This window comes from Cyprinus carpio, chromosome A1 (genome assembly GCF_018340385.1).
Source record: "Cyprinus carpio isolate SPL01 chromosome A1, ASM1834038v1, whole genome shotgun sequence".
Classification (NCBI taxonomy): domain Eukaryota; kingdom Metazoa; phylum Chordata; class Actinopteri; order Cypriniformes; family Cyprinidae; genus Cyprinus; species Cyprinus carpio.
In genome coordinates, this window is record NC_056572.1 from 31,975,130 (window position 1) to 32,000,426 (window position 25,297).

The window sequence follows — 25,297 nt, forward strand, 5'->3', positions numbered from 1 at the left end:
CCACAAGCACTTTTCACAGCAAAATACAAAATACATTTAAAATGAAAAAAAAAAAAAAAAAGTAAATAAACTTTTTTCATGTTACAACAAACGGTTTTGTGACATCATAACACTTTTTTAATTTTGATTTTATATCTAATGCAATGATGACAATCAGACTTTGAGGTCTGACTTAAACAGGGTTATTATCATTAAAATCCTTACTTATTTTTTTACTTATTTTATTTCAGCTAGTTGCAACATTTCTCATTTTCTTTTAGTTTAAGTCGATACTTAAATAAATAAAACTAAAAATTAAAACTTAAGAAAAACTATGTTTAAAAATAAACAAACACACAACATAATTACAAAAAAAAAAAAATAAGAAAATAGTACTAATAACATTTCATTAAAAAATTATAATAGTTTATCTGAACTTCAAGTGTTGAAAAGTATCTAAATACTTTTTAGTGTTAATGTTTTAAACATGCACAAATATATTTTTAACAAATATCCCCTGACCTCCTGAAGGCCATGTAACATGACAGATCTGATCGATGCTACACAGAATCAGTAGGCCCTATGTGGCAGATAGTTCAGCTGAAGCTATAACTTTGAGAATCCCTCTGGTGGAACAATATTACAATGAAATCTTCCCTCTGTGAGCAGGACATGGACAGAAATGCTGATTTCCCCACAAATATAGCCTGCTGATCAGTGACGAAAGACTCCAGCATAAAATAATAAGAAAAAATGAAATCTTCTGAATGGCATTGCAGTGTTGTTTTTGTGTCATGACGTAATATTTTCAGCATCACCTGCAGCCAATAAGCGCTCTTCCTCCATCTAGCTGTGTTAACTGGCCTGAATTCAATACAGAGGCACACCAGAAACTAGCTTCTTGTATTTGGCGAATGCACTAACTGTAAAGAGCATCACGTCACATGCCTTACGGCTAAAGAGCATGTAAAGGCCGCAGTCGAGAAGGTTCGTCGCGAGTGACGTCACGTGCCCTTTCCCCCAGTTTCTGGCTGCGGCTCGCGCTCTGAGGCGAGGTTACTATCGGTCATTGCAGCACTTCAGCGCACTGGAAGTCGCTCTTCCCTTTAAACCTGCGTCTTTCTACGCGTTCATACAATAATTACGCTATTACACGAGCGTTTAATTAATTTAATGCACTTAATTTACTTGATAGATAGCATACACGTAGTTTATTATGTAGCCTAATATGAGTTCCACAGGCTATCGCGCAATGGCAAGTCAAAGAATAGACAGATTTCGGGGAAAGAAACGTCGAATAAAATGTATAATGCACCAATATTTTAATTCAAAAGCAAGATGTTATGATGACCGAGAATACAGACCTATATTTATCCATCCAGCACCCCTCCCCTCCTCCCTTCACGGGGTTACTATCGGACAAAACGAGTCTTTGTGCTCAGCTGCTGCACGAGCCTGAAAATAAGTGATGAGATTTGCTTCCCATGCTTTCCAGTTCGCATTATTCTTTAATTTTAAAGCATTTCAGACTGCTACATTTGGGAAAAACTCGCAGCGCAGGTGCTTTTCTAATAAGACGTGTGTTCTAACAGACCCCCAGTTGCTTCTCAGGTGTCATAACAGACATACATAGGCTATTAATGATGCCACAATAAATGGATTTTTTTCCTTTTCTTCTTCTTCTTAGCAGTAGACAACAGAAAAGCACGATTTTTATGTCTAACGTTATAAACAATGGATCCGTTCGCATGCAAAAGCAACGTTTTGCTGCTGTGCAATTAAAGACTCATCGGAACCGTGGCGCGTGCTCTTAAAAGGGCAACAGCTTTTGCAGGTCATGCTGGGACGTGTGCAGTTATGTGTGTCAGTGGCCATAAAGTAACTGAAGCAGTAAACAGTTCATCTTCTCGTTACATATCAGTTGATAAGTGACTTAACAGTAACACCAAAAACTTTGTGCTGAGTGTGCTGACATTGCTTTACAACAACCAGGTGATGTGATGATGACCCTTTAAAAACACTGTGGTTTAGTACCATGGTATTGAATGGTAACACTGAATTATTGACATATTTGTGTGTATAGTTCAGAAAATCACCATGTTTTTTTTTTTTTTCTATTTTGGATGAACTTCTCCTTTAAGTCTCACAAACTCAGCTCACATCTGCCGTGTTTACCACAGTCTGAATATTAAACTTCCTCTCACAGCGCTCAAGACCCTGTGGTTTCCTTTGCAAAAAGAGTTTTCACATGTCACGCTCGGATGCTTTGTTTATCTCTCTCTCATTCCTCGCCCTCGTTCTCTGTGTCAACAGTACAGTGTCGCCCCTGAGGCTCAACTCCACAAAACTGACAGAGGATACTGGGGCAGGAGGGCAGCAGCGTTATTCACTTGGCAGCCTCACGGCCTGCGTGAACACAAAGAGGTGAAAGGCATGAAAAACAGGATGAAAGTGCTGATCATATGACCAAAAATACAAAAGACCTTCCCTTGGTCAAATCAGAGTCACACTGTTCTTTTGCACTGTGTGGTTAGAAACAGCCAGGCCAGATTCTGCTTTGTTGATTCACAATTTCCCTGGATATACTGAAAATATATAGCAATTATCAATATAGATATATCTTATCTATATTATATATCTATATTATCTTATTAATATAATTAATTCAACAAGATGCTTAGTTTAGCCAATTTTTATTTAGTTTGCACAACTTATAATTATACATTTATTAAACAAAATGCTTAGTTTGAATTAATATAACATTTGTTGGTCTCAGTAACTTTATGTTGTATTACCTTGGATTTAGGTTGGCACAACTTTCTTGTCTTGTTGGCCTAACTAAAAACTTATTGGTTAAACAAAGTAAAAAGTTGATTCAGCTTCACTCTTGTTACCCCACTATTAATTATAGGTTTAAGGAACTCCAACATAAGTTTACATTAACTTTAGTCATTTAGCAGACACTTTTATCCAAAGCAACTTACAAATGAGGGCAATGGAAGCAATCAAAATCAACAAAAGAGCAATGATATGTAAGTGCTATAACAAGTCTCGGTTAGTTAACACAGTTCACGTAGCAAGGTTTTTTTTTATTATTATATAATAATTAAAAAGAAAACAGAATAGAAAAAGAGTGGAGCAAGCTAGTGTTAGAGGCCTTTTTTGCTTTTGTTAATTGTATAATAAATAAAAAGAAAAACAAATAGAATACAAAAAAGATTATGGCAATATATTTCATATGCAGAAAATTTTTATAAATTGACATGCATGATATTTTATGAAATACTTTTTGTAGTTGACATGCTATACTCCATTTAACACTATTTAAAATGCATTTTTAAATACATTTATAATGCATTAACTTTTTATGACTTCATATTAAAAAACTAGATGTAATATTTGTAATATTTTAATTCCTTTATACCCATATTGCCCCAAAAAAAAAAAAAAAAGAGAGAGAAATTTTGAATTAGTTATAGTACCTCAGATATATACTTTATGCATTAATTTTATCCTAAAATCTGAAAGGTAAAAAAAAGAGATATCTAACTAAAGATTTATTGGTTAAATGCATTTTATTAATTTGTTTCTTTTTATGTTTTTTTAGACCAGTTATTAGTGGTGTTTGATTGTATAAGTAATGAGTGTAATTTTTGTGTGTCTGTAAGTTTAAGAATAGACAAACCGAACATGATTTAAGATTCAGTAAAAAAAAAAAAAAACATAAACTGTGTTGTAAAATGCATACTTTACTCACCTGTGCTATAATTAAGTGGATTTCTAGGGCATCACTTCAATTCCTAAGCTAGAGCTATACATCCATTTTGCTCAGTATCTTCCCTCAAGGCCAGTCCTGGGTTCTGTCTAAGTGTTTTACAGCCTGCCTTCATTTCTCAGAGGTCCTGATGACCTGGAGAGAAGATTTTTTTCTCTCCAATCCTTTCATTCCTAGTGGAAATCAGTGTGGGTAGGCACTGAAAACAAGATTTATTAGATATATTAATAAAAACAAATGCATGATCATATTTTAGTTAAGATTAAGTTTATACTGAAAGAAAAACCACCTAATATATTTTTTACAAACAGTTAAACTATGGCTGAACACCAGCTAGGCTGTAAGACCATCTTTTATTACCACTGTTCTTACGTTGCTGCTGTTCTTAATGTATTATATTTTTCTCTGTTAATATATTTTTTACAAACAGTTGCTCTGTTCATATTAGTACATATAATAGCCTACATTACATTCCTATTTATAATGTTATGTACATACTCTGCACTCAATAACTGTTTATCATAGCTCAACTCCACTGTACATTCTGAAAATCTAATCTAATCTATTAAAATACACCTATTTGTACAATCACTCGTTCACAAACCCCTAAAACATCCCTTTAAAATCTAAAACCAACAAACAAAACATATTTTACACTCACTTAACATTTTTAAACATCTAACACACCAAACACTTGTATCTTTGTATCAACTATGAACCAGTTAGCCATGTGAGATTATATAATTAATACTAAATACATAATATTTGTAGTATAAACTTACAGCACATGTAATTTAAGATGGACAAAATAAAGTAAAATAACAGATTTTGAGTAAATCCGCGTTGCCCTTTTAAGAGCTGTTTTGGGTCCGCACGTGCTTTCCATATATGGAGGCTCGAAGACAAACAGCAGCGCGTTTGACCGACAGTAACCTCGCGCATCGCTATAAAAGCTCGGAGGAGAGGAAAAAGGTCCGTCCACAAGAGCACAAAGCACCACAAGTACAATATCGCTCTGAGAGAGTTAGAACAGCTGTTTTTCTCTCTTCTCAAAAGGAATTACAGTTCATATAAAATAAGGAATAATCATTTCAGAACACGAAATAACGGTGAGTAACGTTGAGTTTTTTCTTTCTTTCTTTTTTGAGCAGTGAGCTCTGTGCCAAGTTTAATTTTATACTAATTCATACATACATCATTTTGCATAAACCTAATAATCTTGTCATCAGAAGCACGCTGTTGTTGTTTATCCACAAATTACGCGAGCGACGCATTTGTCTTTTTTTATCGCACACACTTGGTGAGTTGCGATGCTCTTAAAGCTTTGTGGCAGTCTGTTATGTTGTAAACTGATTACAAATTGTGACGTATTATCGTATAGTAATTGTACTAGATAAGTATATGGATATTTTAACTTGCCAGTTCTTCAATCAGAAACGGCTGTTGTTGTTTTTCTGCTAAATTTATCGAAAGCACTTGATGAGTTCTGATGGTTTGAATGCTTCGTGGCAGATGTGTATGTTGAAATGTTGTGAATTATTGACTATTATTTGCATTCGTACGCTACTGAGAAAATGACAACTTAAAAACAGACGAACAAAGAAGACTGAAAGTGCTGCGTGTCGCTTCAGCATCTGTTCGTAACCGAGTCTGCGCGAGATGACCGAGAGTAACCTCTCCTCTGCGGAACAATGAAAAGCACGCTGAGCTCTCCAACTCTTCTGCATCTTTAAAACATCATGATTATAAACACGCTTGATGGTTAAAACAAAAGCTTAGGTCTATAGTTCGGTGTTTGAGTCGGTGTCATTTCGTATTGTGTTCAATAGAGGTAGGCTAATTCGTGGCAAAGATTGTGTTTAGTAAACAAATGTGTGGGGGACTCTTCTTCCATCATGTCTTGTTTGGACAAATTATAAGTCAGTCGTGATGGACAGGTTTATTTTTCGTGCTTTAAGTGCACAGTAAGCCTAAAACAATTGATATTTGATGTATGTGCAAGAAATGATTAGTAGAGTAGCGTAAGCTACGACGCGAGAGAAGCGATATTATGAAGAAAATGGTAAACAAGACGAAAAATAAGAAAATGGACGCGTCCGCTAGGGACGCTCTTTATAATGTTATGTATGAAAAGCAAATGCATAAGGATCGGATTACCTAGCAGAGAGCCATATCTGCATAAACTGTACAAAACTGACAGAAGCAAAACAAGTTGGCTGCTAATGAATGTACAGACACTATATGGTTCAGCGACAAATAAATAAAAGGAGAAATATTTTGTAGTTCAAAGCACATCCACCAAGTTCTCAGAAAGTGACATTTTTTTATTCAGGTTGCATTTAAAAAAAAAAACAATTCTTGCCACATGGCAACAAAATGGCTTTCTGGGTGTTGGTTCTGCCACACTGGATCATGGCGGACAACATTAATTAAATTAGCTAATACGTATTATAAATAGTGTATTATAGTATTTTTGAATAACTTAGTCGATACAGAAAAAAAAAAAAAAAAAAAACCTTACATGTAATTCCCCCAATATAGCTTTGACTCATACATTTAGTTAAGAATGCTAACCATTCAGATTAATTTGAAAATGCATTACTAGACAATTTATTCAAAATACCATGAGCAGGACATCATGACATTTATGATTTAGTTCATTAGGCAATGTACCAACCCACATGCTGACATTGTGCACTGTTTCCTCTCACTCCTTGTAGTCTCCTATACAAGATAAGATGAATGGCTTGAATATACTAAAACAGTGTGTTTAAATTGTTATTTTACTTTGCTAAAATAGGAGGTGATTATGAATGAATAGTTATACACTACTTAATTTTCTGCCTTTATTATACAAAATACACAAGGAAATCAGCTGAAATGTTAATGGGAAATTCTCACAATCTGTTGAATGTTTACTCATCCAAATGTCTTGTTTACTTTATTGCCACACTGTATATTATAAAGTCCCATCTGGATAAAGGTGGCATGAGATAACTGACCAAGTGACTGACTGATCAAAAACAGCTTGGCATTATTAGCTTTATCTCTTTTGTTTGCTTCTTATTGCCTTACTAGTTGCAGAGAGGAGGCACGGACAGTTTGGATCCGTGGCAAGATGGCTGTCTCCACTCAGTTGGGTTTGCTGTTGTGGAAGAACTTCACTTACCGACGGAGACAGACTGTAAGTTCATATCACATGCACTGAGCAACTGAGCAATCAGTCTTATACCAAAAATACCAATACAAATAACAATATAAACAAAAATGTTACATATGCAACAAAATTAATGCATTTTAAAACATATGGAGTCCCCAGGCTCCTTTTATTTTTTTGGTGACATCTGTATTTAAAGCAATGAATAAATACATAAATAAAAAGACTGATTACTTAGGATATGTGATCATTCAGTGAAGATTGTGAAGTGATTTTTAAGATGTTGATGTAATTGTTATTTATTAGGGAAATATTTTTTTTTATTCATTGAATTACTTGTGCTTATCATATTTAATGTAAAATGATAGCAAAACAAATAGAGTTCTATTCTTATCAGCCTTTGCTTAAAGCAATAATGTCCTGTAAGTGAATGTGCTTCAGAAAGTTTGATTAAATGATGATGACAGCATACATGCTCTTGGCATTAAACGTATGAATAGGAGGTTCAGTAAATGAACAAGACTGTCAACAGGAAAGCCATCAACCGTCATGATAAACTGGATTTTCTGGACTTCGCTGGAATAGTTTATTCAGGATATGTGAATAGCAGATATGTTGCGCTGTTGAGTTCAGATTGAAGTTCATAAGGGAGGAAACAAAACAATTCAGGATGATGAACATCTGAGTAAATATACACACTAATGTGTCTTTTTTTTTTCCAGATTCAGCTTCTGATCGAGATCATATGGCCACTCTTCATCTTTTTCATCTTGATATCTGTCAGACTCCACTATCCTCCATACGAGCAACATGAATGTAAGTGGCCTAAGATGGTTTTCCCCAAAAACACAAGCACAAAATAAATGCAAATGCATTGTATGAGATTTGAGCTTAGTTTAGATAGTGTCTTTCTTGCCTCAAGAGTTCAGTATGAATCTAACTGAATTAGAATAATAAAACAGCCGTTGGTCTGGTTTATATCGTTTTGTATTTTTCTAAAGCCTGTTTTTATTAACAGCTTTTGCAAAAGGTTTGCACTGTAAAGATCCTGAATGCATTGTGTCACCACATCTTACTTAATTCAAGCGTCAATATTTGCTCTTCTTTGGAAGTCACACAGTCCCCAGGGGAGGTCAGGGACAGCAAAACAGCTCCAAGAACAGCATAAAATTTTATATATCACAAGATCTCTGAAACCCAGTTTTCTTGCAGCGTGTCATTTCCTGTAATTTGAACTGACATATCTAAATGTTAACTATTTTTGATTTAGTTCCAAATCAGAAAACGAGGACCGAATAGGAAAGAAAAAAAAGGTGAAAAAAAAGTGACATGACATACAGCCAAGTATGGTGACCCATACTCAGAATTCGTGTTCTGCATTTAACCCATCCAAAGTGCACACACACAGCAGTGAACACAGTGGGCAGCCATTTATGCTGCGGCACCCGGGTTAGCAGTTGGGGGTTCGGTGCCTTGCTCAAGGGCACCTCAGTCGTGGTATTGCGAGACTCGAACCCACATCCTTAGGGTTAGGAGTCATACTCTCTAACCACTAGGCCACAACTTCCCCGAAAACAATATTACAGAAAAAACATACGCTCTTCAAACAAGCAGAATCTATTTAAGGGAAAGAATTTCTGCAGGGATGTTTGCAGGAATTGTGTGTGCAAACTGTAATCTTGATGTGTAAAATGCATGACATTTGCATTTAAACTATATTTAATTTCATTAAATGCATTAGATTGCAGAAATATCATTGCAAAGGGCTTTTTTTTTGAAGATTTAATATGCAGTAATACATATCATAAATCTGATTCCTTTTCCAGGCCACTTTCCCAACAAGGCCATGCCCTCTGCGGGGACTTTACCATGGGTGCAGGGCATCATCTGCAATGCCAACAACCCCTGCTTTCGCCACCCCACCCCTGGAGAGACCCCCGGGGTGGTGGGCAACTTCAATGACTCCATGTAAGTATTTCAGGTTTTGGGTCTGCATTGAATTTTACAGACTATATATGGAAGTTTCCCTCATATATGTTTCACTGTCATCATTTACAGCATCTCCCGACTGTTCATCGATGCCAAGAAAATTCTCCTCTACAGCCAACATGACAAGAGCTTTGAAGGTTTCAAAGGCCTCGTCCGGGCCTTGAGAAAACTGCAGAGAAACACTGAAGGTACATCACATTCAACACATTCAATATCTTCAACATACACTATAGTTCAAAAGTTTTGGAATGAAGACTTTCAGGATCACCAAAGCTGCATTTACTCGATTAAAAATACTGTAAAATCACTAATAATATAAAATATTATTACAAATGAAAAGAACTGTTTTCTACTTGAATATATGTTCAAATGTAATTTATTCCTGTTATGCAATGCTGAATTTTCTCAAGTCTTCAGTGTCACATGATCCTTCAGAAATCATTCTAATATGGTGATTTAGAGCTCTCACATTGGTCTCAGTATAACTAGCTGGTTCAGTGTGCAATTAATTTGAGTCCCTACACCCATAAAATGTAAGCACCAGGGGGATTTGTCTGTCTTGTCTGTTTCCTGTCCGACAATCAGATTAGGTATGCTTCCTCATTTGAGATTCAGTGTTAAATGTCAAATAGGAAACGTTCTGTATAAGTAAACTTTTTTTGTTTTTTTTCTTTCGCTCAGAAGATTTTCATTATAGCATTATATAGACCTATGGCTAGGATCTTTTAGATGCATTGCTATCCAGTTGACAGGTGGTTTCATTACAGCCCTGCATAAATCTGTATTATATTCTGGTCTTTTTTGATAACTACAAGGACAACTTGCAGAAGTGATACTTGCGAAAACCACTAACATTCACAATACACTTGCTTATAAATGGACAACTTTGTGACCTTTATTTAGACAGTCAGCTCACCGTAACGGTTGTTGAGAGAGGCTTGTGGGAGTTGCATTTACTCAAAGCATTTAATTAATGTTCCCGGAGGAGCTGCTGTTTGCACCTGGGGCTTGAGGAATAGGATGCTGGCTTTGTCCACAGTGGATTAGAAAGCCTCAAAACTCACAGTGGTTAAACAGGATCATTTCATGCCACAGAGATGCTTAAGATTCATATGTGTTTGAATTTTAATTTAATAATTTGTTTGAAGAAGATATGATAACTGCTTTGAGGTTTTGTAAAGGAGGGTCTTGTGTCATGAAACTGAAAGGTTCTTTGAAGAACCAAAAACAATTCTTCTATTGCATTGCTACAAAAAAAAAAAAAAAACACTTTTGGAAACTTTAAGAGTGTATAACAAATGAGTTGTCTTTGATATCCTAATTGTTTCTTCTTGAAGAGGAATGCCTTCAGTGGTGATTTGATCTGATTCTGATCTTAAGATCTGTCAGATTTGTCTTCTGAGGAAAAATGTTAGTAATCCTACGTGCCTCAATGAGTTTCATAAAAGTTTCAAATCTGCTTCTCAGAGATGACTCAAATGATCTGAGCTCTATTTTGTGCTTTTTTTTTTTATAGCCCTATACTCTTTTTATTGGCAACTATGGTTCCATGTAGAATTTTTAACATCCATGTAACCTTTCCATTCTATATAGTGGAAAATGTTCTTTGCATGGTTCTTTTAAGAAGGTTCTTTTATGGATTCCCTTTGAAAACCCTTGTTTTTCAAGCGTGTATGTTTGTGGATGAATTTGTGGGTGTTTGTACTGTGTTTGCACAAATTCTGTACTCTGCGCCCCCTGAAATCTTGTATAGCTAATTTCCCAAAATCTTCCTGAATAGTTAAACAACAATAAGAGCATCTGAAAATTGCTCTCTTGTGGTTTCAGAGAAGCGGCTGGGGAATGACCTGTAGTAACCCCAGAGGAAAGAGACCGACTCAAACCAGTTCTTACCGATAACTCTTTTGGAATGTTCTGACACGCAACACAATGAGCTCAGTGAGAAACACTGCTGTAGTTGCTTTCTGGCTTTTGTTGTTCCTCCGTCCTTTTCCATGGGCATCTTGTATGATGAACTCAGAATTGAGAGCTAAATGAACCATTCTCTCATGACTGCAGCAGTAACCGAACACAATAGTTCAGCTGCATTACCTCACTCGCTGTATCATTGAGTTGGGAATTGCAACAGAGTCATACTTATCACAATGTTCTGAACGACACCCTTTGTTAAAAATAATATTATTCATGGTGCAATTGTGAATCTCTGCTTTATGTAATGAATTCAGTTAAAAAGAGCAATTTGCTCATGTTATTCAGCATTATTCTGACATGATGCTATCAAGTATAAACAGTACATTATATGAATTGCTTGTATAATTTATGTATATATATTTAAAAAACTTACAATTTATATTATTTCTAAGTAATATAATTATGTATATGTATATAATATTTATTATAATATTAATACTATTATCAATATTTAGTATTATTTATATAACATTTATTTATTTATTTGTCATCATTACTCTGATGTGATGTTATCAAACTCAAATATTTAAATTAGTAGTTATATGCACAATTTATATATATTTACATAAATTCCAGTATTAATAGTAGTATTATATATATATATATATATATATATATATAGTGTTATATATATATATATATAGTACTATTTTTTATTAGTGTGTATTTATTATATATAAATAAATAAAATATTTCATGATTATATCTTTAATCTTAAAGGTTTTCTTTTTCTCCTAGGGTTCAAGCTGAAGGACTTCCTCCGTGATAATGAAACGCTGTCTGAGTTTCTTGAGATAAATGCTACCCTGCCCAAGTATGCTGTGAGAGAGATAGTGGAGGCTAATGTCAACTTGGAGAAGGTAAATGAACTGCACAACACAAGCTGTTGAAAAACCCTTGAACGACCAAATCATCAGACATCAGGAACTTTTTTTTTTTATAAATGTATGTTGTTTGCCCTCCCGGTGTTGTTTTTAATTATCTTCACACATGTATAGACAGCGCTTAAAATATTTCACACAGCATCTGGCATAGTCATTAAATTGCAGCCTGTCATCTATCTTGGGACCGTTATGTAATGCACTGGTTCGTGCAGATATGAAGCGATCGGTTTTTCAAAGCCCTGTACATGCATTCATATGCTCTCACATGCGGATGACCTTGGTATGGAGGGGTGCAAGATCACGGGCGGATGATGCATGTCCTGCACAGCTGTACACGTGCTGCTTTGTGCTGGAGGGGAGTCACATGACTGTTGCCCTGCAGAAGCACAGCCACAGGACAGTTCCTGGAAAACTGACACAGGCCGACCGATTCCCAGCACCTCTGACAGATGCGCCGCAAGATAGGGACAGCTTTGTTAACACTTCAGTTCGGTTGATTGAAAATATGCCCAGCGTGTCATTCTTCACATAGCATAAGTCTTAAAATAGATCAATTCTTTGTTACCCAGCTTATGAGCCAAAAACAATGGCTCCAAAAATATTTGGATACTTAAGCTGCAATGATTCATGTGCATTAGATACATTCCACTAACATTTGGCAACCAGAAAGTGTTAAAACCGTTTTAATCTTAATAATGAACATAATGCCATCTATTGTTGTATAATTTAAAATGAAGTGAAGTGTTAAGTTTATTTGTACTCTCTTTCTTTAAAAATTATAGATAAGATTTTTTTTAAAGAAATTAATACTTTTATTTAGCAAGGACAAATTCAGTTGATCAAAGGTGACACTAAAGACAAATTTTCTTCAACATTGATATTAAAGATAAATGTTTTTTGAGCAGCAAATCAGCATATTAGAATGATTTCTGAAGGATCATGTGACACTGAAGAGACTGAAAATTCAGCTTTGCATCACAGGAATATATTACATTTTACAATATATTCACATAGAACCACTGTTTTAAAGGCAATAATATTTTACAATATTGCTGTTTTTCATTTATTTATTGCATTTTTATATTTATATATTATGTGCATATAAGAAATGTGTCTTAAGTCATATCTTAAGTGTTTCCCAAATTAGCCTTAACATCCTGTTCTTAATAACTGAATGGTGGATTGTGCAGAGTCTCTGAGAGAGTGACGGAGAGAGTCACAATCTTACAAAAAAGTAAAGAACAAGACTTCTTTTTTGGACAGGCTGTGTTTTAACCTGTCTGTTGGGCAAAGGCTGTCCATTGTCTCGTTCACAAAAGTAAGAGCGTGTAATTACGTGATCACATAATGTTCTTTCGAGCAATCATTTGCATCCATTCTCTGGAGATCTGCAGACTTCAATGCATCCTTTGAATATCAGATCGCCATTGAGAGTCTCACAAATGTAACTGACTTGTGTGCAATAGTCACATGACATTTATAGCTCAGATGATTGGCTTAAAAAGTGCCCATGAAACAAAGATGGTAGCTTCCAGGTGGCGTACTTGAAAATATGATTGCAGAAAGTTTGTTTAGTTGGTTTCAACTGCTGTTTGTGATCCACAGGTGCTTATTAAAGGCTTCGGCGTTCATCTCAGAGACCTGTGCAATACCACATCTCTGGAGGATTTTGTGACTATAGCCGATAAGAACGTGTCTCAGCAGACACAAAACATCATCTGCCAGTCATCTGCTGAATGGCTGAACAACGCAGAGAGCCACTTCCTGTCCAACCTGGACTTCCTGAAGCCAATACGGGTAAGTAAATACAACTGTTAAATAATAAATCCCTTCCATAGGACTTCATTATTAATCAACATCACAGGAACTAGAATACAAGAATGAAAGTGCCCATGTTAATGATTGCTTGTGAGGATGTGTTTTATGTCCCTTATATTTCACATAGAAGTTGCTTACTGGACTATAATAATGCAATAAATGCTACGATAAACAAAGGATTCCACCAGTTCAGTAAACCATTTACTCCCAAATAGGACAAGTGTATATTTTTGTATTTTAGACCCAGTGAACTCTGCAATCTTCCAGCCAAACAGAATAACATTGTGGTCACATAATGGTCACTTTTACATAATATGTTTTTGCCAGTCAGAATAATTATTTCAGCATATTTGTGCATGAAAAGGGAACAGCGATGGCCATCAGCCAGGAGTCTGCACATATTAATATCTTTGTGTATGTTCGCTTTAGGTTCAATGTTTTCTTTGTCTTTGAATAATGAGATTTCAAGATGCCAGGTCACTGCTATCTTTGCGCAGCGATTAAGTTATGAAAGCAAGGGGACAATGAGGGCTTTGACATTTTTTCCTAAATCACAATGTTATAGTCCACTCCAGAGTTAGTGTGTGTGGCTTGCATGCATTTACATTGCCTTACTAGCAGCTTACGACTTAAAAAGATGCTTAATGCATGTCTTGAGCTATATGTCAGTAAATATGTTAATAGATGTGAACTATACTTAGTATGAAATAAATGAATGATTTTTTTTTACTAGGACTGTCATATTAACATTATATCAAGGTTATGTCTATAAATGATAAAGTATACAGTATTTTTGTCACAGTATTTCTACAATGAATTTCTGACAACCATAGTTGCTAATTCTGCAGTTTATTTCACAGGATAATTTTGACAGTAGAATGTGCACAATATGATTACTTTGATTAGCTAATAATGTCTTTTTTTAATGTTTTGGTCATGCAGAAAGATGTCAAGTCTGACCCGAAGATTATCCAAGATGTGTCTATAGCAACAGACAGTCTTCTGGAGAGTTTGGGAGCATTAGCGGTGGAGGTAAGAGCCCCCGGAAATATCTCTCACCCTGCTTTTAGGGACTGAACTGGACACCACCAGAGTGAAGTGTTTCATTCCCACCCCCAGCTTCCCAAATGTCCTTATCCCGTATTAGACCGGTGGATCTGGCTTATCAGAATAAAAACAGATTCATTAAAATGCGATAAGCATCAATGACTGTTTAAATGGGAATTATGATTATATTACTGGTTTTTGATGTGTAATGTTGCATTATGCTAGTCCTAGAAATGTTAATATTTTGTGCTTTGGGGCTAATGATTCATTAAGAATTTTGTTTTGCCCCAACATTCTTAAAAATAAAGGTTCTTTAATGATGGTTCAATGAAGAACTTTAAAAATCCATGGAATCTTCTCATTCCACAAAAGGTTCTTTATAGATTCTATACATTATTCAAATGTTCTTTACACTAATAAAAAAATGGTTCTTTTAAAAAATATTCACTGAAAGGTTTTTTGGGGACCCAAAATAGTCCTTGTACACCATCGCTGTGAAACCCGCCTTTGGCCCTATCAAGATATAACAAGAAACTCGTTTTGCTTAAAGAGACAGAAAGTTCTGTTAATAAATAGCTATTTCGGTTAGCATCCTACACGTCTTTGTCCCTTGTAAAAACCACAGAGCTGACGCGTGACATTTCAGCCGTGCACTCAGTGTTGCCGCTCGCATGTATTTGGTGTCCAGCATTTAGAAACCAAACCTGAGTGTTAAGTGAGTTAGCAGCAGTAGTTCGGCCCATCATAAGACCGTCCCGCCAGCGCTGGGCAAAAAGTGCAGAGCTCGACAAATGTGTAAGTAACTTGCTCTTAGACGTGAGACAGGGATACACTTACTGTTTCCACATCATCTCACAGGACATTTGTTCATGGGAAATGTGTCTCACAAGCAATCTCTTCCCGGTTTTATCACTTGAAACAGAAACACCAACGCTGCCCTGACCGGCATTAGTTCCTCTTTGTTCTCACATAAGCGTTGCAGACATGCGAGCTGAACTCCAGTAACCCTCGCTAAAGCCAGCGGCAGGGAGGTTACTCCAGGTCGTGCTTTATTTCTTGTTTGCATGTCTGTCTGGCCTCCAGGGCTTCCTCAGACACCTCATGATAGCTTACAGGGCGACAGCTATAACAATAGATCTCTTCTATGACTAGCTGTCGCGTGTACAAGAGAGGGAACAGATGAATCCTTTCCTAATGAGACCCCTGGATGATGTGGGCGAACTGATCTCATTCTTCCAGTAAAAATGCACATTAGCTTGCAATTCAACAGTATTGTTTACTGTTATAGATTTAATTAATATTTAAATATTTTCATTTTAATATTAGTTAAAGTTTTATTTTTTTTTAATTAGATTTTTAAATGTTAAATAGTTTTTATTTGTTTTATTTTAGTTATTTTAGTACTTAAACTGCATTTTTAACATATATTTCAGTTAACATTTAATGTATCTCAAATAATATAATAAATATAATATAAATAATATAATAAATATTGTATAAATATGTATAATAAAATATAAAATGAAATATAATATTATAAATACATAAATTTAAAAAAATAATTTTATAATATAATAAAATAATGTTTAATGTTATCTGCACATGTGATTCCTATAGGCTATGTTCATTCTCTGTTGATAAGTGAATTATTCCAGCAGTAAAACTCTTTGTTTGCTTCTCAGATCTTATGATGGTGATTTTGGAAATTGCACATGACAAAAGTGTTTACAGTCCTGTGAATCATATTGACTCATCTTTTACAAACCTGACCGACTGTAACCCGTTCACACAAATGCTTATGTAACACCACGTAAAGCCATCCATTTATCTTATAAAATGAAAACGCTCTCATTAGCATCGTGCCATAATTCTCTTGGCCCACTTTTTCAATTAAAGTGATGGAAATGTCAGAAAGTGGGTTATCTTTTGTGCTCTTGAGGACTCTTTTGGTTTCATCAGGAGAATGACCAATAGTAACCTCGTCCTCGGCAGGTATACGTGAGCGTGTCACAGCAGCGCCTTGTTCTTGCTGTCGGGCAAGCGGCACAAGATACGGTTTCATAAACTCCGTTTCATTCCTCTCCACGCTCGGGATTACCCTGGAGACACTTACATTCATCGTCTATTTTTATACTTTTGCTCGGTTTTTCTCTCAGTACTTAAAAATAATTAACCATCATTATTTACTTAGTCTCATTTCCAAATCTGTGTAGGCTATTTTGTTCGTTTTCAAAAAAGAAATCTCTATTTTGGAAGTCATACGATAGTGTCATGTGAGGTGCTGACTGAAAATGAAATCATTATTCAGTGCAAGTGAATGCAAATGAGAAGACTATCAACTAACATTTAGTCTGTTCCTCACTAAAAGCTGTTGTATGGCTTTAGAAATTGTTAAATATGTGAAAATTTCTCTTTTCGTGTTTCACATTAAAACAGCAGTATATATAATGATATACAATGGCAAGGAAATAATGACATAATAAAAATGGCTGCACAATACAGACATCCAAGAGCAATAAGCATGCTTCTGAATTATTATTATTATTGTTATGTTTGGGTTTGGTCAGCGTCGGTAACACCCTTCAGCTGACAGTGACAACACTTACCCTAACAATACACCCTCTGACACATAGAGGTATAATGTCCCAGGCACGTGGACTGCACACTTTAAGACACCCAGGTCACTTTTGAACAAGATTGTGTTTTGAAATGAATATTAGTCTCTCTCTTTCCTGAAACATCTGTGACAATGCGTGACGTACTTTGAGAGAACTGAATAAACACAGTCCAGGGTGCTGCGGTGTTTAGGTTTGCTTTTCTCAACGTCAGACAAACAGTTTTAAGCAATTCTTTAGCGTAAGCAAACGTTTTGTGACGTTTGACCATCACGCGGTTCTTCGCTCATCCGTGTCTTTTCAATGTTATTAATTTATTCTTTTATTTTAAATTTGTAAGATATAGACAAAGAAAAGATAATTAGGTTCTGGAAACGCACATATCTCTGTAAATAAAAGATATTTAATGATATTTCATGAAAAATCTGTCAGAAATTAATAATTTTACTCAGCAAAGACATTAAATTGATTGAAAGTGACGGTAAAAACATTTATAATGTTACAAAAAATCCATTTAAAATAAATGCAAATAAATGTTTCTTTCTTCATCAAATCAGCATATTAGAATGATTTCTGAAGGATCATGTGACACTGAAGACTGGCGTAATGATGCTGAAAATTCAGCTTTGATTTAAAATGGATTAAATTAAATTTTTATTTATATTTGAATAGAAAACAGCAATATTACAGTTTTTACGGTATTTTGTTCAAATAAATGCAGCCTTTGTGAGCAGAAGGGACATTAAAAAATCTTATCAATGGCAATAATAGTTGTTTAGTTGAATAGTTGTTTATATAAAAACTTCTACCGAAATTTAAGGACTTTTTGACTCTTTTTTTTTTTTGACTCACAGTTTGCGAGTATGAAGAGCTGGCGGGACATGCGCAATGAGATCCTGTACCTGACGGGCAACAGCACACAGTCCCCCAACCACATGTACCAGGCCGTGTCCCGTATCGTCTGCGGTCACCCGGAGGGCGGAGGCCTCAAGATCAAGTCCCTCAACTGGTACGAGGACAACAACTACAAGGCCCTGTTTGGGAACTACGGCAATGACAGCGACAGCGAGCCCATCTCCGTTTACGACAACTCATCCAGTAAGAGAAGCTGTATTGCTCTTTTTTCCATTGTTAGCGAATACTAAATATTTCACGTACCCAGCTTAACTGATGAAAAAACTTGTTTCTTTAGCACCCTACTGCAACAGCATGATGAAGGGCCTGGAGTCGAGTCCCATATCCCGCATGATCTGGAGGGCTCTGAAGCCGCTGCTCATGGGGAAGATCTTGTACACCCCAGACACCCCTGCCACCCAGAGGATCATACAAGAGGTCAGGAGTCCCTAATGAGAGGAACTAATGCTTAGTGTTGACCAGGAGGCAAAGATTTGGACACACATTCTCATTCTGTATTATTAATAGTAAAGTAGATCTAATAGTAAAGTCATGAGTCTTACTTTAGTAGTTTTCACATACTTTTATAGCATTTATTAATATTTTGAATCAGCTTCCATTTTTATGTTTTAATTTTAATTTGACCTTGTTTTAATAATTTTTTTTGTTGTATTTGTATTTATTGCATCAGCTAATTTATATTTTGGTTATTTTTAGTTATCATTTTTTATTTTTATTTTTTTTTTTTTTTTTTTTTTAGCAACAGCTAATTTATATTTTTTTTTTTTTTAGTTTTTTTAGGTTTTTTTTATTTAAGATATTTGGTTTTGTAATTTATTTTTTTTATTTATTTTATTTTTTGGTTATTTGTTTTACATTTCGCAAGTGCAAGTTTTTCAATCCAGCAGTCCTTTATTTTATTTCAGCTAGTTGCCAGAGCAGGAGCATCCTAACTGTCTCTCTGTGTGTCTCAGGTCAATAAGACGTTTCAGGAGCTCGGTGTGCTCAGGGACCTCGGTGGCATGTGGGAAGAGATGAGACCCAAAATCTGGAACTTCATGGAGAGCAGTGAAGAGATGGACCTCGTCCGGGTGCGTCTCTCTCTATTTTTTTTTTTTTTTCTGACCCAAACACACTTTCTCACACATCTGTCTGAACACAGATAACCTTCCTGAAACAAAAGACACTGTTCCTGTTAGTGGCCTCCGAGCACATGACTGTGCTGTGAGAAGCTCCAGTGGTGAACTTCACACTGCCACCTTTTGGACAAAAGCCATACTGCAGTTTAACCTCACTACTGAACTCACATGGCACACAACGTGTGGCGCTCTGCAGGACTCACACTTATTACTGGAGATCTTCATATCCTTGGAGAATTCTGAGGACCTATTTGTAGCTAAACGAATGAAAAGTGTGCCGCAGTTTTGGTGTTTAAGGTGTTTTGTTGTCATAGGCACAAAATGCTAAACTTGCTGTCACTGCTATGTGCATGACTTCCATGCAAGGTCCTGCAGAAAAATTAAGCAAGCAAGCGAGTAATTAAGTAAATAAATAATTAAAATTCGATTAAAACAAATATAAATTGGATTCATTTTTATTAAAGTGTTATTAATTTAATTATTGATGCACTCATTTACAGTACCACTAATGAAATGCTTTATAAAATAGAATATAATAAATATGTAATACATATAATAAGACTTTATAGAAAAAAACTTTGTTTACCCTAAAAATATTTTCATATGTTATGAATTTATTGAGAATTTATAGAAAAAAACTTTGTTTACCCTAAAAATATTTTCAATTATTTTAATGTGTAAAATAGTTTTTTGTATTTATTTACTTTTACATTTGCATTCATTTATAGTACCATAAATAAAATAAATGAAAATAAGATTAAAATAAATATTTAGATAAATAATGCATCTTACAGTATAATAAGTATGGAAAAATGTAATAATTCAACTTAACATAAAATAAGTATTTTCCAAATAATATTTTTGACATCTTTATAATATTACTTTTCACAGTGTAAATTATACATTTAAATGTGTAAAATAAAATAATGTGTAAAGAAAAAAAATGAATTATATCATAGTTTTAACATTTTGGTTTTTGTCTCCATATATTGATGCACTAATTTAAACTACCAGAAGCCATTTGTCTTGTATGGCTACATAATATTTCAGTAATTAACTGAATGCTATTTCTTCTAAACAGACGCTCCTCCAGAACAATGCTAGCGCTCGCTTCTTTAACGCCAAGCTGAGCGGGACGAACTGGCGTGTGGAGGACGTGTCCAGCTTTCTGTCCAAGGCTTCAGAAGACACGCGTCCCCATGGTTCAGCGTACACATGGCGGGAAGTGTTCAACGAGACGGATCAGGCCATCCAGACCATCTCACGCTTCATGGAGGTATGCATGAATACACACTCGTCTTCATGACACAAACACAAAGATCAGATCTGACTGGCTTGTTCAGTATAATTGACTTGACTGATAATGGCAGTGATTATGTGGGCATCTTATGATCGCTGCTAATCAATTAAATGGATCTAGAAATATGAGAAAAGATCTATTAAATACACGTGTAAACTGGCCCAGATTTTTTTGATTGCCAGAATTACATCATTCAGTCAGTGTGGCCGGTGGCCAATGAGGAGCGTTTGGTAAACAAGTCCATGCATCTGCTGGATGACCGCAAGTTTTGGGCTGGGATAGTGTTTCCTGACATGCAAGCCAACACTTCTGACCTGCCGCCCAACGTCAACTACAAGATCCGCATGGACATTGATAACGTGGAGCGCACAAACAAGATCAAGGACGGGTAGGAGACATGTGTTTCTGATGATGGAGAAAATGAATGAGTTTTTTTAAACTGAAGTGTTTGAGAGCTGATGGTTGTGTTTTGCTGTAGATACTGGGATCCCGGTCCTCGAGCGGACCCGTTTGAAGACCTGCGGTACATCTGGGGCGGCTTCTCCTACCTGCAGGACGTGATTGAACACGGGATCATACGAGCTCTGACCGGCAGCAAGGAGAAAACGGGAGTTTACATCCAGCAGATGCCTTATCCCTGCTATGTGGACGACATGTAAGAAACAGCATTCTTCAGCCTTTAAATTGAACTTGAAATGAACTGTGAAACTCGGGTTTCATTCACAGTTTCATGCTAAATCAAATCAGTAACAATTAGGCTCTGTGCTGCATTGCTGTCTTGAAAGGGTTTTCAGTCTCTTAGATGCCACAGGTTCTCAAATATGATTGTCTTCATGTAAGAGATTGACCCCCATCCTAATATCCTCAAAAGACAGCTGTATTTATTCACATAAATTTAAATTTAAAATGTGAAAAATTATAAATATGTGTTTATTAATTTAGTTAGTATAGTTAAATTTTTTTACTCTATTTTCTACTTTATTTAATTACAAATTATTTTTATTTATTTAAAATCTAATTTGTATCATTTATTTATTATTTATCTAAATCAATTGCTGTTATTATTTGCGGATTTCAATTTAAAATTGTATACATTTTTTATTTATTTTACTTTAATATTTTTTATTTACTTTAATTCTACTTTAATTTTTTATTTGTTTGATTATTTATTTAAAAATAATTTATATTTATTTAAATCTAATTTCTATTTTTATTTATTCTAATCAAATTGCTGTTATTGTTAATTTCATTTTTAATCCGTTTTTAATTAATTTTACTTTTATTTTTTTAATGTACTTTAATTTTACTTTTATTTATCTGTTTAAATCTAAATATGTATATTGTTATTCTCTTTGCTGTAAAAGTAATTTATTTATTTAAATGTATGCATTTATTTTAATCTATTCTGAAAAGTCTATTTCTTTAAATATTTATTTATTTATTTTTCAAAATGTTTTAATCTAAACATTTCCCTATTATTCCCTCACAGACCCTAGTTTGAAAACCCCTCTAATGCATTTTTAGTCAGCTGACTATTAAGTGGTCTCATACCAATTGAAGTAAAACCTCAAATGTGACCAATCTGGTGTGCTATACATTTGATTTCAGTAGAGTTAGGATGTTGCCAAGCTAAGAATGTGATATTATAACAAGCATAAAAACGCAGATGTTGGGTATAACTGGCAATTATGAACTATACTGAGCTTATTTCAGTGCATTGTGATATTAAGGGATGCACATGATGCTGATTATGCCCTAAACTGTATTATAGTAGATATCTTTTGAGACAGACGTGCTCATGCTGATGGTATAACCCATGCTGTCTGCTCTGCCCTAGTTTCCTGCGGGTAATGAGCCGCTCCATGCCTCTGTTCATGACTCTGGCCTGGATGTACTCGGTGGCCATCATCATCAAAGGTGTGGTCTACGAGAAGGAAGCCCGGCTCAAGGAGACCATGAGGATTATGGGTCTGGATAATGGTATATTGTGGCTGAGCTGGTTCATCAGTAGCCTGATCCCACTGCTCATCAGCGCCGCCCTGCTGGTGCTCATCCTGAAGGTGCGTATTGTCAAGGACGAATACAAAAATATAACCCTAACAACTATTTAACATGATTTTGTTTGTCATGTTTTGCTCAGATGGGGAATCTGCTGCCGTACAGTGATCCTGGTGTAGTCTACTTGTTCCTGGCCTCGTTTGCGGTCGTGACCATCATGCAGTGTTTCTTGATCAGCACGCTCTTCTCCCGTGCTAACCTCGCCGCGGCCTGCGGGGGCATCATATACTTCACTCTCTACCTTCCCTATGTGCTGTGCGTGGCCTGGCAGGATTATGTCGGCTTTGGAGCCAAAGTAGTAGTGGTGAGTGTAGATGTTATTTCTTAAATGTCATCTTCTTTGCATTTTGCAATACCCAGCGCCATGGGTTTTCAATATTTTAGATGCTCCAATATAATCATTCTCATGCGAGCCATCTATATAGTGTTATAAACACCCAGTTTATATTGTGAAAACATAAGATTGCAAGATGTTTAAATTACTGTAGATACTGTAGATGTATTATTTACTCATTTATTTATTAAACTTTTTTATACTTTTAATTATTTATTTTGAACTAATATTTATTTATTGCATTTATTTATTTTGATTATATATTTATTTATTTAAATATATTTTTTAATTTATATTTTTTTATATTTTATATTATTATTATATTTAATTTTAATTGTATTTTTATTATTATCTATTTATATAATTTTAATTTTCTTTTTTATTATTATTAACAATTTGATTAAAATTCTATACACATTTTATTTAGTTATTTTAATCAAATTTTTTTTTTTCGTTTGGTTTTTATACATTTATTATTATCGCATTTTTGTGATTTATTTTAATCTATTTTATTGTTTATTTTTATTATTGTAATACATTTTTATTTTATCCTTTTTTGTTTAATCCAGTTTTTATGCATTTTTTTTATATAATCGTTGTTTTAGTTTAATCTAATTTGTGTGCATTTATTTATTATAATCAATTTTTTTTTTTATTTCAACGTATTTATTTCAGTTTATTTAATTGTTTATTTTTATTATTTTATTCAATTTCTATTATTTATTTTCATCTTATTTTTTATTATTAATTTCTTATTTAATTTTTTATACCCCTGACCTCTGCTGTTTATGGGTGTTTCCCGTCATGTATTAAACGCCTCTGTCTCTATTTCCTCAGAGCCTTTTGTCTCCGGTGGCGTTCGGCTTCGGCTGTGAGTACTTTGCTCTGTTCGAGGAGCAGGGTGTGGGCATCCAGTGGAGTAACCTGCTCTCCAGCCCCATGCAGGAGGACAGCTACAGTCTCACCACATCCATCTCGCTCATGCTCTTCGACTCGGTGCTCTACGCCGTCATGACCTGGTACATTGAAGCTGTGTTTCCAGGTACGTGGCTTTTTGAAGAGAGGTACTTTCAAGACATTGACAGCTTGGGGAAGTTTCTCATGGTCTAAAAACGTCACTCCAACAGGTCAATACGGCATCCCACGACCCTGGTACTTCCCCTTCACCAAGTCATACTGGTGTGGAGAGAAATGTGGTGGGATTACATCAGCACCGACCAACAAGAAAGAAAATGCTGAAGGTAGAGAAACCAAAACTCTAACCAAAATCTAATATTTTTTTTTTTTTCAACAATTAAGAGAATGCTCTAATATACACTAAAGTTTTCAGGATTGAGCCAAACAAAAATGGTCAACATGAAAAATCTTAAATACTGCATGCAAAGACTGATCAAAGTTTGATCTGTTTTCTAGCTGTATGCATTGAAGAAGAACCAGCTCACCTGGATCCAGGTGTTTACATCGAGAACCTGGTGAAGGTTTACAGTAACGGCAAACTAGCGGTGGACGATTTGACTCTGGGTTTTTATGAGGGTCAGATCACCTCCTTCCTGGGTCACAACGGGGCTGGGAAAACCACAACCATGTACGACAACTTGGATCCTCAGATCCTTTTATATCTGATGTTAATACTGTGATGATGTAAATAAGATAAACTCAATATTTCTTGCTTTCTTAGGTCTATCCTCACTGGCCTGTTTCCACCCACCTCGGGCACCGCTTACATCCAGGGCAAAGACATCCGCACTGATCTGAACACTATACGCCAAAACCTGGGCGTCTGTCCGCAGCATAACGTCCTATTTAGCATGTACGTTACATCAAAAACAGATTTTAGTAGCTTAGTCTTTTGTATGCAACACAAAATAATAAATGATAAATAATAAGCAGCTTTAAATTTTAGACAATGTTCTTGTTCATGTGTTTCAGGCTCACCGTGGAGGAGCACATCTGGTTTTACGCAAGTCTGAAGGGTTTGCCTGAGGAGAAGGTGAAGTCTGAGATGGAGCAGATCGTGATGGACCTCGGCCTGCCTCATAAACGCAAATCTCGCACCAACCAGCTCTCAGGTACGGAAAGTACACTGTGTAACAGCAGAGATTTTGGTGTTTCATTTATAAGATTGGTTATTTTTATGCTCATCAAAGCTGCATTTATTTGATCAAAAATACAGTAAAAATTGTGAAATGTTTTGTATTGTTTTGTTTCTCTTCTTTTCCTTCTCATTCCTCCATGCGGGTTCATATCCCGGACGAGCCCCCGATTTATTACGTCCTCCTTTCTAGTCTAAAGGAATTGTGGAGGCTTAACAAATTGGGGGCTGGTAACACTAGGGAT

General features: G+C 35.3%; 1 protein-coding gene across 1 annotated transcript in view; it reads left to right on the forward strand.

The window, feature by feature from the left end:
• Window positions 1–4,704: 4,704 nt before the first annotated feature.
• Window positions 4,705–25,297, forward strand: part of LOC109091581 (phospholipid-transporting ATPase ABCA1-like) — a 34,098-nt gene continuing 13,505 nt past the window's right edge. Inside the window, exons 1-21 of the mRNA XM_042763051.1 lie at window positions 4,705–4,863; window positions 6,833–6,938; window positions 7,634–7,727; window positions 8,738–8,879; window positions 8,970–9,088; window positions 11,610–11,731; window positions 13,361–13,552; window positions 14,516–14,605; window positions 18,090–18,333; window positions 18,428–18,567; window positions 19,104–19,220; window positions 20,350–20,544; window positions 20,751–20,956; window positions 21,047–21,223; window positions 22,406–22,628; window positions 22,709–22,930; window positions 23,798–24,002; window positions 24,088–24,201; window positions 24,374–24,545; window positions 24,639–24,770; window positions 24,890–25,029. Coding sequence (XP_042618985.1) covers window positions 6,873–6,938; window positions 7,634–7,727; window positions 8,738–8,879; window positions 8,970–9,088; window positions 11,610–11,731; window positions 13,361–13,552; window positions 14,516–14,605; window positions 18,090–18,333; window positions 18,428–18,567; window positions 19,104–19,220; window positions 20,350–20,544; window positions 20,751–20,956; window positions 21,047–21,223; window positions 22,406–22,628; window positions 22,709–22,930; window positions 23,798–24,002; window positions 24,088–24,201; window positions 24,374–24,545; window positions 24,639–24,770; window positions 24,890–25,029 — 3,112 coding nt within the window. The 5' untranslated portion in view covers window positions 4,705–4,863; window positions 6,833–6,872. The remainder of the gene's footprint in view (window positions 4,864–6,832; window positions 6,939–7,633; window positions 7,728–8,737; window positions 8,880–8,969; window positions 9,089–11,609; window positions 11,732–13,360; window positions 13,553–14,515; window positions 14,606–18,089; window positions 18,334–18,427; window positions 18,568–19,103; window positions 19,221–20,349; window positions 20,545–20,750; window positions 20,957–21,046; window positions 21,224–22,405; window positions 22,629–22,708; window positions 22,931–23,797; window positions 24,003–24,087; window positions 24,202–24,373; window positions 24,546–24,638; window positions 24,771–24,889; window positions 25,030–25,297) is intronic.